The 18,160-nt window shown below is 37.0% G+C and overlaps 1 protein-coding gene across 6 annotated transcripts in view; it reads left to right on the top strand.

Annotated features, from left to right (window-relative positions):
- sdk1a (sidekick cell adhesion molecule 1a) overlaps window positions 1-18,160 on the top strand; it is a 331,621-nt gene that overhangs the window by 136,027 nt on the left and 177,434 nt on the right. For all 6 annotated transcript variants that reach the window (XM_051886569.1, XM_051886567.1, XM_051886566.1 and 3 more), the window contains exons 2-4: window positions 390-549; window positions 3,037-3,143; window positions 5,153-5,300. In XM_051886569.1, coding sequence (XP_051742529.1) covers window positions 390-549; window positions 3,037-3,143; window positions 5,153-5,300 — 415 coding nt within the window. The remainder of the gene's footprint in view (window positions 1-389; window positions 550-3,036; window positions 3,144-5,152; window positions 5,301-18,160) is intronic.

The raw sequence follows: 18,160 nt of genomic DNA, 5'->3' as shown, positions 1-18,160 counted from the left end.
CTGTCTTTTTTTATTTCAAATCAAAGCTTGGAGCCTTGCTCTTGTGAAGTGTGGCGAAATCCGCAGATGGAGGATTTAAAAGGTTTGGCGCTGACTGTCTTTGGTTCTCCGGCACTGCCATGAAGGATTTCTCAACCTTTGTAGAAACATGTTGCGATAACCTTTGCGTGATTGCCTCTGTTTGTTTGCTCTCACTGAGGAATGGGCATAAATAGGCATCTCTATCGAATGTGGATTTCCGCAAAGTTGACGGAACTTGTTGTAAACTGAGGAAGGAGTGATGATCCTGCATATTGACTTCATCTTTGATGGTGCCTGTGCCGGGTCAGGGTAGCATTACAGCGAACTGGCACCTTTACTAACTGTGCCTCTTTCATGTCTGCCTGCAGGTGATGTGGCCCCCTACTTCAAAACGGAACCGGGACCTCCAGAGATCCACCTAGAAGGGAACCGTCTGGTCATGACCTGCCTTGCGGAGGGCAGCTGGCCTCTGGAGTTCAAATGGATGCTCAACAACACAGATATCACAGCCTTCTCCCCCGAGTACAAGTGAGTGCCAGCTTTCATCTTAAGGCTTTCTGGAGATGAAGTCCTGCTCAGAACTGTCTCAAGGTTATAAGGAGAGAGAACAGCAGAGGCTCGCGGTTAATATGAGAGACAAAAAGTCTAATATTAATCTCCCCTGCAGCTTTTCCTTTGTACAAGCAGTGCATTTATTCAGTGTCTGTGGCAGGTATATTAAAGTTGTTCAAAACATGACCATTAACCTTTAGAACAATATCCTTATTCTGCTGTTGTCTTTTATGGATCCATTTCAGGAATCTTTCTCATTACTTAAATAATGTGTAGTTTTTAATGAAAACAGCTTGGAATTTGAAGAACACTTACACTTAGAATGAATATTTAAAAAAAAAAATCTGAACATTTTTTAATTAATTTTTTTTTTAAATTAGTGTTAAATGTTTCAGCTGTTTCTAACAGGTAATTAGCATACTTGAAAATAATGTTCAAAACAATTTAAGCTCTATAGATTAGTCTATGGGGCAAGTCATTTAGAAGAATTTAACCTCTTGAATTATGAAGCTTGTTTTTTTTTTGTAAAGCACTTACTTTCATTCTTCTATAGGAAGCTTCATTCTTTTATTTTCATTAACACCAACAGATTTTACGTTTTCTTTTTCTTCCAGTTAAATGAAGGTCACATTGGGTCTTGGAAACTTTTGAAAGACCTACATTTATTTTTTGATACTGCTACATTTCAAAAGCCTGTTACAGATTTTGTTTTACATTTGTCCAAGACTTTCAATATTGAAATAAGAAAATAAAAAATAAAATAAAAAAAATGTGTTAAATGTGATGATCTAAACAAAAGAGTGAACTCATGTGCCATGTAAAGTGAGAATAGTGTGAAAAGTTTGTTTAAAATCGGCATGAAACGGAAACAGTGATTATGGCGTATATCTAAGTGAAATGGCTTATCAAACAACGACAACAAACACCAAACGAAACTAAGGGCTTAAATACATAGAGAATGCAATCAACAGAACAAGCAACAGGTGCGAGACTAATTAGAAACTATGGTAACAAGCAATGAACTGGAACACAGGCAAAACAGTGCCAGAAAGTGAAACTAAATGCTCATAACCGAGAAAACACCCCCAAAAAAACATCAAAAGTTGTCTAAATTTTCCTATTAGCAGTGGGACTATTGTTCTAGCTGCATGAACGTTTACATGATCATGAGAGAAGAACATTCTGATATAATTTTACACTGACAAGGTTAGTAAGTGATCTTACAGTCTTCTTTACATAAGGTCTTTTGAAGCGGAATTTTAGCGTTTATTTTGATGTGATACCTTCCTCCATAGACTTCCATTGTAATCGGATAACTGCAGATGCACTTTTTGTTTGTTGAAACGAGTCAACATTATTTTCTGCGACAGATGCTGTCAGTGGAGCTTAACTCGTATTGAACCTGGAACATTCCTTTAATCAAGAAATGAAATTACTAGAAGTGAAGTGCATTCAAATAATTTTTAATTACATTTTTTTTCTTTCTCTAGTTTATGCTGTAGTACATTTAATCAACCATATCATTTCCTAGTTGAGTTCTCTCCATGCTATGTGTTTAATTTCTCAATAATGATAGCCTCTTAGCCTGACCTTTTTTAATCAGCGTACAGCCTCTGTAGCATTCAGCATTTCCTTAGACGTGTGGAGTGTTAAAGCTGCTGAAGAATTGGCCCTACGGGTTCCTTCTGTCTTAATAGAAGAGTCTGCAGCGCTGCCCAGCTCTCTTCAGGGACGAATAATGCTTTCATTCGTTACCTGAAGTGCACTGCTGACACCTGATTCATAGTTAATGTCAACTTTTACATTAGATGTTTTGATTTATCCTCCATTTAGGAGTCGTATACCTGCTAAAGTAGGTGTTTCACATCTTTGCACCTCCTCGTGTCAAGTGTTTCTGCATTTTGTCCATCCACAGAGCTGGTTTGCTCTAATTGGTATTGCTTTTCTCATTATCTTTCATCACCTAAACAGCACGCTCAGAGCTGCCACGGTATTGCTATTGAGTTTCTAAGATGGAGGGAACCCACCACCGAGATGCACAAACCCACCGGGTGGCATTTTCAGAGACATAAACACATTCGGCTAAGTAGTGAGCAACAGTGCATTAGTCATATATTCAGCGTATTCGGAAATGCCAACAGATTTTAATGGCAAAGCGTTCACCACCTCTGCTTTTAGTCGAAGTGGCCTTTTGGCTGAAACCTGATATTCGTCATCATAGCTGGGCATGGAGAGGAGTTCCATGTGCTCTGTTCACACTAATGTGCGAGCTGGCGGAAAAAAGGATAGTCGTGACTGCAAGGGTAAACCTTTTAAACCCAACCCCTCTAAATGGGAACACATTTGATTCGAAAATCCTTGAATTTGTTGGCAAATAGCAGGGAACTGTTGTTTTTTATGTTGTTGTTTTTTCCATTCTGGGATGTGAATTAAAGTTGTTGATTCTGTTTTTCTTTCTCTTAGGTACACCATCTCCTCTCTCCGGCGCTCCAATATGGGTGTTTACCAGTGTGTGGTGAGAAACAGGATGGGCGCTCTGCTCCAGAGAAGAGCCGAGATACAAGTGGCATGTGAGTTTCTGTGGTAAAACCTACACTACTGTTGAAATATTTTGGGGTCGGTACAAATTTTTAATGTGTTTGAAAGTCTCCTATGCTCACCAAGACTGCATTATTATTTTATCAAAACTACAGCAAAAAAATAGTAATATTGGGAAATATTATTATAATTTAAAATAACTCTTTTTCTATTAGAATATATTTTAAAATGTCATTCATTCCTGTGATGGCAAATCTAAATTTCCTGCAAAAATGACTTTACATGATCCTTCAGAAATCATTCTAATATGCTGATTTGCTGCTCAAAAAACGTTTATTATTATCAGTGTTGAATACAGATATTTTTGTGGAAACCGTGGTAAACATTTCACTTATTTGAAATGGAAATCGTTTGTAACATTCTTTACTGTCACTTTTTGATCATTGCATTAATGCAAAAACTATTGAATGGTAGTATATATAGACATCAAAACAATTCACTAGAGCTCCTCTCCATACATACATACTGTAATGTATATGATACATTTATGGTGCTTTTGCATACTTTTTGAAGCTTGAAAACTTCTTTGTAAATGCATGAAAAAAAAAAAATCCTCTTTCTTGCACTCTCATGTGAAGACCTAAGTGATACTATTTACAGGTTCCCAGTTATGCTTTGAATAAGGCAGCATTTACACTGAAAGAGGAAGGTGCTGTGGTAGAAAAGCCGACTAGGTGTTGAACCTTTACTGTAGCGTTTATAACATGCTTTAAAGGTTCACAGTGACCCAGACTGACTGTTACAGATGCTTCCAACATTTTCACTCAGAGAAACATTCGGCCAGGATGGAGTTATCACAGTGATTAAATGAGAAATCATTCATTTAAGATCATATTTGCTTGTTATTTAGTGAAGTTTATTATTTCTGCAAAGTCCTTTTAAAGCTAGTCAGTTTCTTTGGTGGCCATCTGGTTCGATCCATTTGTTTATGTCACATAACCATAGCAATGCACAAATAATGTGTATAATTTAAGAAACAATTCCCAACAGAGTTGTATGAACAATCTCAGAGGTGTGAGGGGACCAATTATAAAAACATAATTTTGAGCCGCGTTTCCACCGCATGAACTTTCCCCAGGAACTAGGGACTTTGGGGTGGTACTTGGTGTGTTTCGACCTCAGGAACCAGGAAGTTCTGGGTAAAAATTTCTCCCTCAGAAAGTCCATGCTCACTAGGTAGTACTTTTTCAAAGTTTGGGGACTTTCAGGCGTGGGATTTGTGCGCTGAACATGCTGATTGGTTGAGTTCATGCAGCATTTTGATTGGTTGACTCCATGAAGCATTTTATTTCAACCACCATTTTTAAAATTCTATTGCGGTGCGTGCAGTAAGAGTTGTTTGCTATTCAAATCAACAATGGAGTCTAAAAAATATGACAGATGGACCGACAATGAGTTTCAGGCTTTATTAAGCTTAAATGCGGAGGACGAAATCCAGCGGGAACTGGAAAGTCACATGCAGTCCTACGTCGCCGGACCTAATCTTCACGGTACTTTAGATTGTGATGGAAATGCAGACAGCAACAGGTCTGGGGGAAAAAGTTCTTGGGACAAATTGTTCCGGGTAATTTCGGTGGAAAAGCGGCTTTGGTTTGTGAATATTAATTAGGTGATGCAACGTTCAAACAGTAGTTTGACAGTAAGTGATTTGCAGAGTCAGTGTATGTTAGCCAGTTTAGAAATACCATTGAATGACTGCAGTTGTTTTACACTTTAAATCAATGTGAAAACTGCACCGCTGGAATTATGTCACCAAATTCAAAGCACAATGTGCTAGATGTTCTTTTGTTCTGCATGGTGATGCAATCTTGCTATGCTGTGCGCTATGAATAAATGTTTGAAGAAATGTTTCTGATTTAACACCTCTACAGTTTGTACCAAAAGCCTCTGTTGTCCTGAATGTATCATCAGGGTTGCTTTTTGGGTGGGTAAAACGTTCTCCCATGGTTGTAATAACATCCCTGACTTTTTTTCTTCGCAGATATGGGCGACTTTATCGACAATGACCAAAGAAAGACGGTGACGCAGGGCCGGGCCGCCATCCTCAACTCCCCAGTGGTCAGTTGCTTCCCGCGGCCACAGGTGACATGGTTCAGGGACGGCTACAAGATCATTCCCAGCAACAGAGTGTAAGTAGAGCGTAATTGCTTGTCTAATCTTTAAACCTGAAAGCCTGTTCATTAGGAAAGTTCTGGGTGACCCAGCACAGGTCCCTATGGCTTTGGGTTTACGTGGTGTGTTGTAAGAGATGTAATTACCTTCACTGTTCAAGCTTAATCCCTCTGGGCCTCCATTTACGGCAGCCCACACTGGAAAATGTTGGGGAAAACAGAGAGACACTTCAGCCAGTGATGCAGAAGACGTGGATACTGTGCACAGCTTTCTTTGAGTGTTTTTCTCCCACTGCCTTGTCACAGAAGTGCAATTAATGCCTGTTCCCGGCCCTTCTTTAATCTTGCTACGGTAGTTCTTCATTGCCTTTTTCTAATTAGCAGCTCACCCAGGCTGAGATCGACGAGGCTGATCCGTTTCGCCGTTATCAGTCAAGTGTCTTTCATTCCGACGAGACCCAAATAAAAACTCCACCACTGAGACACATCTAATGACTCACCTTTCACTCCGCACATACAGCGATGGGCCCATTTGAGAATTGCATTTGATTTCGGCAGAAGGTGTAATTGAAAAGTAAACAGGCTAACGCAGGTAAATTTAGAAATAGACCTGGGGTAGTAATGACTTGCATTTGTTCCATTTGTCTTCGGGCTTGAATTGATTTGTTAGAATGATGTTCAGGCAGTTTTATTTTCAATAAAAACACTCAAAAGTGAGCTGCAGAACTGTGGTTGTGGTTCTGTGATCCCATTTACACCTGGAATTAATATCCATCACATGTGGACAACCAATCACCATATGTGATCTAATCACTCATGTCTAGTCAGAAAAGCATGTGACCAAATTGCATTTGTTGTATAAATGCTAATCTGTCATGAACAGTTCATCATGCCCATTAAGGACCCAGGCCACTTTTTCCAACCCATTTTCATAAATGTTGCATGTCTAAGACCTTTGGGCAAAAAGCCCCCAGAGTCTTTATTGCTACCTACAGGTAAACCCATGGCTCACTCTCAATTATAAGAGAAGTCACAGACAATTTTGTTTTTATTCCCATTTTATTTTATTTGAATGGAATTCACAAACAGTGATTGACTGTCATAAAGCTGAAAGCAATACAATGATTCAGAATCAGATGTAATAATAAATATATTTCAATCTAAGCTGTGGGTTTATACATATATATATATATATATATATATATATATATATATAATTTTTTTTTTTTTTTTTTTTTTTTTTAAGCTAGTAGAAGTTCTGAATGGCTGGTGTCTTAAAAATCTAGTAGCCAAATTGGCTGATAAATGAAAAATTTAATTTCAAACCGTGGTTACAAAGGATTTTTATTTCAAATAAATGCTGTTCTTTTGAACAGTGTATTCATCAAATAATCCTGAAAAAATTTATAATGATTTCCACATTAATTGTAAGGATATAGTTTTTTTTTTACTTGGGCATAAAGGGATAGTTCATAACTTCACCCAAAATTGAAAATTCTGTCATCATTTACTCACCCTCAAGTTGTTCCAAACCTTTATGAATTTCTTTCTTCTGTTGAACACAAAAGAAGATATTTTGAAGAATGTTGGTAACCAAACAGTTGATGGGCCCATTGATCTCCAAAGTATTTTTTTCCCCCATATTTGTGTTTTGAAAATGAACGAAAGCCTAATTGGTTTGGAACAACATGAGGGTGAGTAAATGATGATAGAATTTTCATTTTTGGGTGAACTAACCCTTTAAGAAGCACAATTTATGACACCATTGTTATTGGATTTTGTTCAAAGTAATTTCAAGAAACAATTACATAAATTTCAGTACTTTCCCACTCAAGTGTAATTGTATGTCTGGAAATTGCTGCAGGGACATAACGGCAATGACCGCTGAGTGAACTGATTTGCTTTAAAGTGACAAAGTGAACAGTGAGGAACCGGTAACAAGGAAATCAAGAAAACACATGTAGTTTTGTGCACATAACCTGTGCTGTTCTGAAGTAAAATTGTGTATTTGGTTGAAAGGCATGTTAGAAGGTGGATATATGGGCTCTTCGTAGATGTAGTTAAGGCGGCTTGGCAACATGCCAGCTCAATAATTGGACCGGTGCTCTCCTGCCAGTGCTTTGACAGAATATTGCATCATGACAGAAAGCAGGGTGCATACATAAAATCAATATGCCACTGCTGACAATGTTCACTGCCGCATATATGCAGCCGAGGGAATCTGTACCTTTGGGATTCTGGCGATCTTCCCAGACAGCGCTACTGCTTTGACCCTATACGCAGCCCAGCTGGTGTCTACGGCATCCAGACTCGAACCCAGAAGCTCACCCAGCCCTGAGGACGATAGAGTAATATCAAGCAATCATATATCCAGCCAAGCCCATTAGCGCACTATTGGATGTGATGTCACATCCTTAATTGTTCTGTGGCAGCGGCTGAAGCAATGCAATCAGCTTAGCCATTTAAACTGGCACTATGTGTTACTGGGCAAAATCCCCAGGATGGACTTTGGGAAATTGGGCTGTACTTCATAAGCACTTGACTGGCATGGTCATTACATTAACTGCCCTTGTAGGATCAAAGTTTATCTATGTGCTGTGATCTACGGCCCTGACTCAATATTAACATGGATGAACATGCCGCAGCATAAATCTATTTGTGAGTCTCATAAGATGTTTCCATCACAGAACTGATAAATGCTGCTTTGTAGAAGACTAATGCTCTTTAGAATAAGTGGAGGAGTTCTTTGTTTAGATGCACTTGTCAAAACTTTGACCACTGGCAATTTCTAAGTCAAGAGGTTCCCAAAATAACAAGATTGTTACATTAATAATAATAATAATGATACAAGCATGGACAACCTTTCTGACATTCTGCTCTAGAGATTCTGAGAAGTCAGCTAGCTTAATCAGACTATTTCTGTCATAACTGCTGCTCCCTGTACCATCAGATGTTTTGATTAATCAAAATGATGTAGATGATGTAGAACACCAAAATGTACAGTGGGCTATGAAAGTATTATAGTAGTATAAGTAAAAGTAGTATAAGGTCAGTTAAGTCACACTTAAAAGTAAAAAAATGTCTAAATGATTTTATTAAAGGGCTAGTTCACCCAAAAATGAAATTTCCTTCATTAATTACTCACCCTCATGTCGTTCTACACCGTAAGGCCTTCGTTCATCTTCAGAACACAAATTAAGATATTTTTGATAAAATCCGATGGCTCAGAGAGGCCTCCATTGACAGCAAGATAATTAACACTTTCAATGTCCAGAAAACTACTAAAGACATATTTAAAACAGTTCATGTGACTACAGTGTTTCAACCTTAATGTTATGAAGCGACGAGAATACTTTTTGTGTGCCAAAAAAACAAAATAACGACTTTATTCAACAATATCTAGTGATGGCCGATTTCAAAGCACTGCTTCATGAAGCTTCGGAGCTTTACGAATCTTTTGTTTCGAATCAGTGGTTCGGAGCGTGTATCAAACTGCCAAAGTCACGTGAACCATTAAAATTTCGAAACACTTATGATGTAACGAAGCCTCGTTTACTGAAATCACATGACTTTGGCAGTTTGATACATGCTCCGAACCACTGATTCGAAACAAAAGATCTGTAAAGCTTTGAAGCTTCATGAAGCAGTATTTTAAAATCGCCCATCACTAGATATTGTTGAAGTCGTTATTTTGTTTTTTTGGTGCACAAAAAGTATTGTCATCGTTTCATAACATTAAGGTAGTCACATGAACTGTTTAAATATGTCTTTAGTAGCTTTCTGGGCACTGAAAGTGTTAATTATCTTGCAGTCAACGGAGGCCTCACTGAGCCATCGGATTTTATCAAAAATATCTTAATTTGTGTTCTGAAGATGAACGAAGGTCTTACGGGTGTGGAACGACATGAGGGTGAGTAATTAATGACAGAAATTTCATTTTTGGGTGAACTAACCCTTTAACAAAGTTCAGGAGGAGCAGGTTCAGATAATTAACCTAATTAGCACAAGTGGAGAACATTCAGTTAATTAACTCAACCAACGACAAGAGGTATAAATACAGCAGACCTACCTCTGTTTGTTTGACAGTTTATCAGCATCCCTCCTCCACCCCATCTCCTCACTTCTAGTTCTATCTATTTTTACCACATCCGGGGGGAGTACTCTGGGTTTGGGCCAAAATTCCGAGCTTGGAGCCCTTCCCCCGCACAGCTCGCCAAATATGCATAACTTTTACTGTATTTAATTTTATGTCAATGTGAACTTGTGAAATGTTTTTATTGTATGAGGTACAAAATATCAAACCAATCTGAATCTGATTTTTGTAATCACTTGTAACCAATGTGATTTTCACTAAATGTAAGTCCTTCACATTACCAATGGACATGCATAACTCAAGGTGCTGTCTCACTAGACTTTGCTCTTCATTCACCTTCATTCATATGCATGATCAAATGTGGGAGGTGAATGGAAATGAAAGCATATCCATAGATGTTCTGTGTTTAACTGTGTACCAAAGTTCTAGCTGGTGAACTCTGACCTGTGTATGTGCATAATTGACACATAGAGGATCTAAACCCTACACATGGTTTGCATTGCTGTGGTGGTATAGAGCAGATAATATACAGTACCTTTCAAAAGTTTGGGGATAGTTAGATATTTGGGTAATACTTTACAATAAGGTTTCATCTGTTAACATTATTCAACTAACTACATTAGTTAACATTATCTAACAATGAAAAATACTTCTAAAAATACCTCAGTTAAATATGTTAATTTCAAAATTAACTAATGCATTATTAAAATCTTGTTAACGTTAGGTAATGCACTGTGAACTAACATGAACATTAACATTTTAATCATTAACATTAAGGTTAATAAATGCAGTAAAAATGTATTGTACATTGTTAGTTTATGTTAGCTAATGCATTAACTAATGTTAACAAACAAAACATTTAAAAAAAAAAAGACTACATTAATTCTTAAAATTAATATTAAGCAGCACAGTTGTTTTCAGCTAGGAAAGTGTTGAAAACAATAAGAAATGTTTCTTGAACAGCAAATCATCATATTAGAATGATTTCTGAAGGATCATGTGACACTGAAGACTGGAGTAATGATGCTGACAATTCAGCTTTGCATCAGAGGAATAAATTACATTTTCAACGTTTACAAAAAATCATAATAATATTCCACAATATTACTGTTTTTTTCTAACCACAAACTTTTGAACAGCAGTGAATTTAAACATGTAGAATTTGTTATTATTTATTATATGTCATCATATTTGTTGCGAGGTCTGAAGTAATCTCAATTCTCAAAGCCTACTGTGTAAGCCACACCTCAAGTCTGAATAGCACAACATTTTGAACAATATTTCTGTTGTTTTATCATTTGAAACCTAACAAACTTCTTTTTGTGGAATGTTTTGCTCGGAAAGTGATATGGTGCCGTGTCTCTTTCAAATAAATGCTGCCTGATTTGATATTTCGTATCCAGTGCAATCACATTCGTGCATCTTTACGTGTGTGGCTTGAGTGTCCAAATACGTTTTGTGGCCACAGCAACTTTTCATTCATTCACAAGCTGTCCATTTTGAATTCCGGTGTGAAAATAAGATGTAGAAAGCAGAGGCACCACTCAGTGAAAGCAGCTTCGGGCGGTCATATTTATTCCAGTACGGCTTCATTGCAAATGCTCATTTCATTTGCCCTGCAGATCTTTGTTTTCTTGCAATCAGCTTATGAGTTGTTGAGCTATGTATTCAATATATTAATCCAACTCTCTGTTTGATAGCCCATTGAATATTTCTTAAAGAAAAGGGATTTTTAGTAACTTCATCACATGTTGCTGTGCAGTATTTCAGCATTATTGTTTCTTAAGCTCTGTGTTTTCTATAGTTTCAGTTTTTCCTCAGCCTCAGAAATGTCCCTTTGGTCTGTTAATGTAGCATGAAATAAGTGGCCATGTGGATGGGCGATGCTTCTCTGTGTGATTTCTATCGCAGCCGCGTTCTGAAGGATAACTGTGCCGCAATCCAAATGGTCCACAGTTATTTTTTTTAACTCCTCTTCTGTGTGGTTACGGCTTCTCCTTCCCCATCTCCCTTAGTTTTTTTGGTCTTCTTTTCTTCTCTGTGAGCCACACAAAGGCAGAAAGTTGTTAAAGCATAGAGGTCCAGAGGTGAATGCCGAAGCAGGGGAGGACAGCGAAGCACGGGCCTTTGAAAGTCACTCTTATTGTTCCACACTGGCTTCCCCTTTAGACAGCATGAAACTTTCATGATGGCGATAATTACCCTATTGGTGAGAAGTGCTTTCTGTTGCCACTGCAGATGAAAGTAGCAGGTTGGAAATAAGATATTGCGTCTACCTCTCATCGCTTTGTCCTTGCATCCTCCTCTACCTTGCTGAATTTTTCATCATTCATTATTTGAGATCTTTGATGTTTCCACCCATTACGAGCTATTCAGGCTCCCATCGCTCGGCACATAAAACGGCTTCCACGCTAGAATCATCCTGTCCCGAGTACCACCAGCAAGAAACCAGACAATAAAGGAAGTGCTCACAGGAAGGCGATTACTTTCCTCTGTACAAGCAACAGGGCTGTGGTGTTTGTGAGATGACGGTGATAGCAGACATGTGCTGTGGTTCTGCTCCACCATATGTAAATCTCTTTTTGTCAAGGGACTTAACAACTCCTGAATGTTTTGGCAGATTTAGTGCACCAAATTACACTTGCCACAGGCTTTTCAAAGTACTTGTACTTTAGATGAGTAAAACTGATTGTTTACTTCTTTGAAAAAGTTGCTTGTCTCAGAACTTATAATTTATAATTGAGCATTACTAAATCCAAACGACAAGATATGCGTGACGCAGCGTTAACAAGAAACTCAATATACTTTATTATCACAGAGTACTAACATTTCTAACATAACTTTACCTTGGAACACTGAACAGAAGAAACAGAGGGCTTATATACATAGAAGAGTGTTAATCAAAGAGACAAGAAACAGGTGTGTACTAATTAGAAACCATAGCAACTAACAATGAATGAGAACTCTGGCCAATCAGGAACAGGGAAGAAGAATAATGAAAACGAAACCAAAACACAGTGAAACCTAACATAACCCTGACAGAACTTTTGAAAAATACAGATTTAGTTCATTACATTTTGAGCAAAATGGGCATTTAAAAAAAATAATAATGACAACAACAACAACAACAATAATAATATTAATAATAATACTTTTATATTTATTGAATTTTCTTTTTCCTGACATAAACTAATTAATTAAAAAAAATGGTTAGATCTTAGTTGATTTGACATTAATATATGAGCTTGGCAAAGAATTATGATAAAAATAAGAAGATTAGATTCATTCTAATAATAATAATAAAATTATTATTATTATTATCATTGAATTTTTTTTTTATTATTATTATACTATATTTTTTTTATTTAACATTTTCCATTATTTATTTACATTTTTTTTTTTTTTTTTTAACCCTATAAGCTAATCAATGAAGCATTTTTGTGGGATCTTTGGGGATTTGATAATTATGATAGGAATAGTTTATTATTATTAACATTGTTATTAATAGAATTGAGAATTAGAATGAATATAATATTATTATACTACATAACATTTTGTATTTATTTAATTGTTCGAATTATATGTTTACATTTTTACCTTGATATGAGCTAATTAATAACAATTATTTTTGTCTGATTTTAGGTGATTTGATATTAAAACATGAGCTTGGTAGGAATAAGAATAACAATAATGTATTATTATTATTATTATTATTGTTAATGTTATTATTTTTTATTAGAATGAATATAATCTTAATATACTTGTAATATATTTTTTTGTATTTATTTAATTAATATTTTTTTCATTTTTTGTCCTGATATGAGCAATACATTTTTGTCAGATCTTATTGGTGATTTGAAATGTTGTTGAAACTTGAGCTATTTTGGGCAGTTTCAGTCTTTCTTCATTCAAGTAGATTGGAGCTGTAGTAGCATGACTAGAAAATAGCATTACAAAGCTGCTGAGTGGGCTGATTTGCTTTAAAAGGGCTTTAGCAAAACTTAAAAACTCTAAGGAAGCCATTTTCAAGCTTTTTGGGATCTGAATTCCAGGAATATGCTCTTCTGAAAAGAATGAGATGTCAGATTTGTTCTGAGCTGAATTGTGCTGGTAATGTGTTTGTGATTTGCTGTTATTTCAAATCATGTTAGCTAGCTTTTTTCCTTCTTTTTATTCAGCTGTTTGTCATTGTTCCTTGTACTCCTCCCCACAGGTAGTAAATGATGTGTTAGACAAATGTAATCAGGAGGGGATGACAAGATTGAGAAATATGTCTTTGCCCTGTCACTCACAGGAGGGTTTGAGTCGCTGCCCTTTCCTCGTATCCTTGCCGAATGAACACGTCTATTTTGAATCAATGTGGTTTGGCTCTGAGGAGTCAAATGAAAAATGACGTAGGCTTGGCTAATTCGATAAAGGCCGTTTATGTGGCCTGGTTTTAATACACCTGCTGGCTGGTAGGGCCCTTTTATGAAGTTAATTATTGAGAACCATCATCAGTCAATTGGGGCATCTGTGGGGTGAGCCTGTTCTAGCCCAAGGCCTCTGCCCACATTTGTCTTCATCCACTCCCTCCTTCATTCTTAAATAAATAAATGCTAAAGCAGAGACACAGAAAATCCAGTCCAGGCACTTTTCACGAGTAGGGTACACTTTGGACTTAAAACTACATCACAGTATCTTCTGGTATATATTGTGATAACGATATCAATGACGACATAAATATAGTACCATTCACCACTGTTTTTGGCTACAAGTGATTGCTGTATGCAGTCTTGAGAGCCTCAGAAACACAAACATTGATCTAAAGTAAAACGTATCTAAAGTAACCCATCATCAAATAGGCTCATATAATATACCAATTACATAAAAGAATAAAAATTTTTTTAAAAAAAAGTAAAAACTGAAACACCAGCCCTTGCAGAAATGGAAAAGTTGCAGATATACTTTTCTTCTGTCCAAAGGCCTTAATAATAATAAAAAACAAAGATATGACATCCAAAGTATGTAAGGTAGTACAACTAGATCTCTTTTATTGAATCCAAAAGGTTTTAATTATATTTTGCTACATATAAAGGTATTTTAAAGATTTTGAAGTGCCAAAAGGTCATTCGGTTTAACCGTCCAAAGGACAATACAGCCATTTCATTTGTGATTAAAATATCTTAAAATGTAATAAATGAATATATTTTTTTATTCTGGCATGATTTTATAACATCATATATAAACAAAGTGCAAAATGGTGTTAATATTATGTGTAGAAGTCGTTGCTTTGTTATGAGAAACAACAATTTCATTGATTTCATTCAGAGTAACCAATATAAAGGGACCATTTTGGATCAAGTCATGCGGTCAATATCATGTGACAGGATGTGACATCATTCAGACCACATGATCATGAAGCAAACTAACTCTCTATTTGAAAAATTTATGTTTTCACTTGCTCATACGCATGTCCTGAAACATCAGGTCATTTGGTACAACCGCTATAAAACATGGAAAATGTTGTAATAATTTAAAAACTTCTATCAGCCTGTTGAAAATATCGTCATTCGGTATAACCAAAAGTGTCATTCGGTAAAACTGAAATTTTGGTTAAACCAAACGACTTTTTTGGTGACAAATTTTGTCCATCTTGTAAAAAATTACAAAAGCAGTGTTAACTGATTATAAAAACCACATAATCTCATTGTTAACACTTAATAAAACTCAAAATTAATTATGTCTCCATTATGTTTTTTTACACTTTTAAAAACCTTATTCGTCAATGACCTAAAAAACAGATTCTGTATTTATTCATACTCTCATGGTGCAAACAGCAAAAATAACAAAATTACAAGAGAGTGCAAATAATCAAGCATTATTTAATGATAGAACTTAAGTAATCAGAACTAAAACTTGGTAACCATGTATGAATGAAAACGTATGAATGCATATTTGTCATCTTAACTGAACTTAGGACTGGTGGTGGTGCTTAAGACATTGTTGGTCATTCAATGCTTCTGTAAAAACACTAAATAATACTGATAAGATAATAATACTAGTACAATTTCTACAACTAATAAAAATATAAACCGCACTAAGGATTGATGACCTGCTGGGTTCATGGATATTAATCACGTTGTCTGTGTTCGCTGTGAACTGATTTGCTGAAATCAAAACAGGGACCGTAATAGGTGAGCGCCGTTTGCGCATTAGTTTCTGCTTGTTCTTAAAGACTGAATAATTCCAAATGAACTCCGAGTGGGGCGGCTCACTTGAGTGTTTACTGTGCGTCAAATACACTGTGCATTCATTGAGATGAACTGAAATAGTGAGCTTTATGGATCGCTTCATGGAGAGCGAAACTCTCAAGCACTCAGTCAGAGTGTTCGGCGAGTGAAAATGTATCTGTGTGTACCAGTTCCAGATTGAAGAGGTAGCTCCTTGTTTAGTGAACTCCACCTCAGCTTCACGTCTGCCTTCCGCCATAGCTGTTTTCGCTCTGCATGTGAGCTGTGAATTGGTCGCAAACAGAAATACGTCATCAACTAGGCTTTATCGTTATTATCGCAGGAAGACAAATTCTTATCATGGGGAGAATTTTTACCAGTATATCGCAAACGATAAGAGAATTTTTACTGGTATATAGCCCATCCCTAGTTCGAACAACCACAAAAAGACATTATGGGGTAGTGCACTAGCCAGACGGGATTTAAACTGTCGACTGAAGACCCAAGTTTTTTTTAAGATTAAAAACGGTCTGAACACAATGTTCTCTCAACGTTCTTTCTGCTGCTCTCCATGTGTTTTTCCATCGTCTCCGGTCATGTTCATATGTATTTTGCGTGAACTTAATTTGTTTTATCAAAAGATGAAAAAAAAGAAAACATACATTTACCCAACCCATAGACACTCCCCTCAGGACAGGAAATAAGGACAGAAGTGGTCAAAAGTGGACAAAAGAGATGGATTAAAACACCAGGCGTAAATGGATATGTGTCTGCCTCGTCTACTTGTGATCCAATCGACCAAAACACATCTTAATACCAGGTGTAAACAGGGCCTGAGTCACCTATAGGAACACTGTCAGAGGCCATTTTAAAGTTGTTTTTGATTAAAGCATCTCTCAGGCCGGTGGCGTCTGCTGAAAGTGGCTGGTAGAGTTACACAGGTCTCAGACGCAGTGGTGGCAGGATGCCGCTGAGTGACAATAAACCATAAAAGGAGTCTGAGCTCAGAGGAGCTGTGTGCCCTCCTCTCTGCTTTCACACCTCTGACAGTGAAATAATGCAGCCGGAGGAAGGGGACACAGGCACCCAACCTCAAATCTGAAGTGAGCACATATAGCACTCATCCTGCAGACGCTACAGTGAAACCCAGCAGTCTGGAGAGATGCTGTCACGCTTCTTTCAGTAAACACAAAGAAAGGAGATGCAAGTAGCAGATAAGGAAAACGTAATGAAAATGTGAATGAAGAGGCTTCCCTCACACCCACATCAGATGTCTGCCCGATAGGAAGCTTGTTAGATGCCAATAAAGAAAAGTTTGGACTGCTCACAAGCAGAAAAGGTTTGTGTATTTGAGAGCAATTTGTGTATGTCTGCTTACTGGCAGCTCTGTTGGAGCTGAAGTGTGATTAAATGTTGCTAAAGAATTATCATTGACTCCAATTACACATTAATCAGGACCGGTATCGAGCCGAATCACGGATGATAGATAATTGCCTTTTCACAGGCTATTCCAGAGAAGTTGTTGGATTGCACATAGAAATAGAGAAGAAATGCCACCACTAAATTATTATGATTGATTGGACTGAAATATGAAGAGCCTGCGTGCTCGAAATGTTACCGTTGTGAAACTGTTTTTTATTGGACTGAAATATGGAAAGGATTGTCCCATGATCCCATAATGCTTTCATATAGCGAAGGATAGTGGTTGGCATTGTAACTGGAATGACTCTCTATATACCTATTTGGATAGTAATTGTTTTACATGTTGTCATGATGCAATTTCAGCATTAATAGGTGCTAGTCTGCGATTTTATTGCCTTGTGAATGAGAAATGTCAGTGTTTTTTTTCTCTCTCTCTCTCTCTCACCACCCAGGAGAAATTCATGGACAAATTACCTACTGTTTTCTGACAAACACCACGGCCATGTGGTAATTTAATTCCTGTTCGATTCGTCATCTCTGAGTTTTCATGGAGTAATTGGCCCAAAAGTTGTTTTACCATCTCAATGCATATGTTTTATTATAGAGAAGCCATGTAAATTGCCATGTTTTTGTCCTTTAGACTTTTCGAAATTAAACTTTTAAAACACACTTTATAAGTAAGCAATAAGGTACGAGAAGCTGTGCTGTATCGTGAATACGTCACGGCTGAAGGGCATTGTTAGGCACGATGCAAAGTGGAGTGCCTACAACCCCTTCAGCCGTGACTTATTCACGATACAGCACTAGCCTCGAGATCCTTATTGCTTTTATAAAATGGTTACCACACAATACAAATATTAAAGCCAAAAAATATCTATCAATGCAACTTTCATAAAGTAAAATCACTAAAAGCCTTCCTTCCGCCGGAAAAAAATAGTCCCTGACCGTGAGCAGCAACAGAAGTTACATTATTACGCCATTAGATGGCGGCAAAGACTGTCTTTATGAGTGTGTCAGTCAGTAGTGAAGACTTTTATATTGAAAAGACTGAATTGTTGTGAACACGGAACAAGACGCAGCTGACAAATGTTTTGACTAGCGCTGTCAGTCACGGGAAAAACCTGTTAAAAGGACAAGATTTTGCAGCGGCC

Source organism: Ctenopharyngodon idella, chromosome 3 (assembly GCF_019924925.1).
Source record: "Ctenopharyngodon idella isolate HZGC_01 chromosome 3, HZGC01, whole genome shotgun sequence".
In the NCBI taxonomy this organism is placed as follows: Eukaryota; Metazoa; Chordata; class Actinopteri; order Cypriniformes; family Xenocyprididae; genus Ctenopharyngodon; species Ctenopharyngodon idella.
This window is presented reverse-complemented; position numbering and strand designations above follow the sequence as displayed.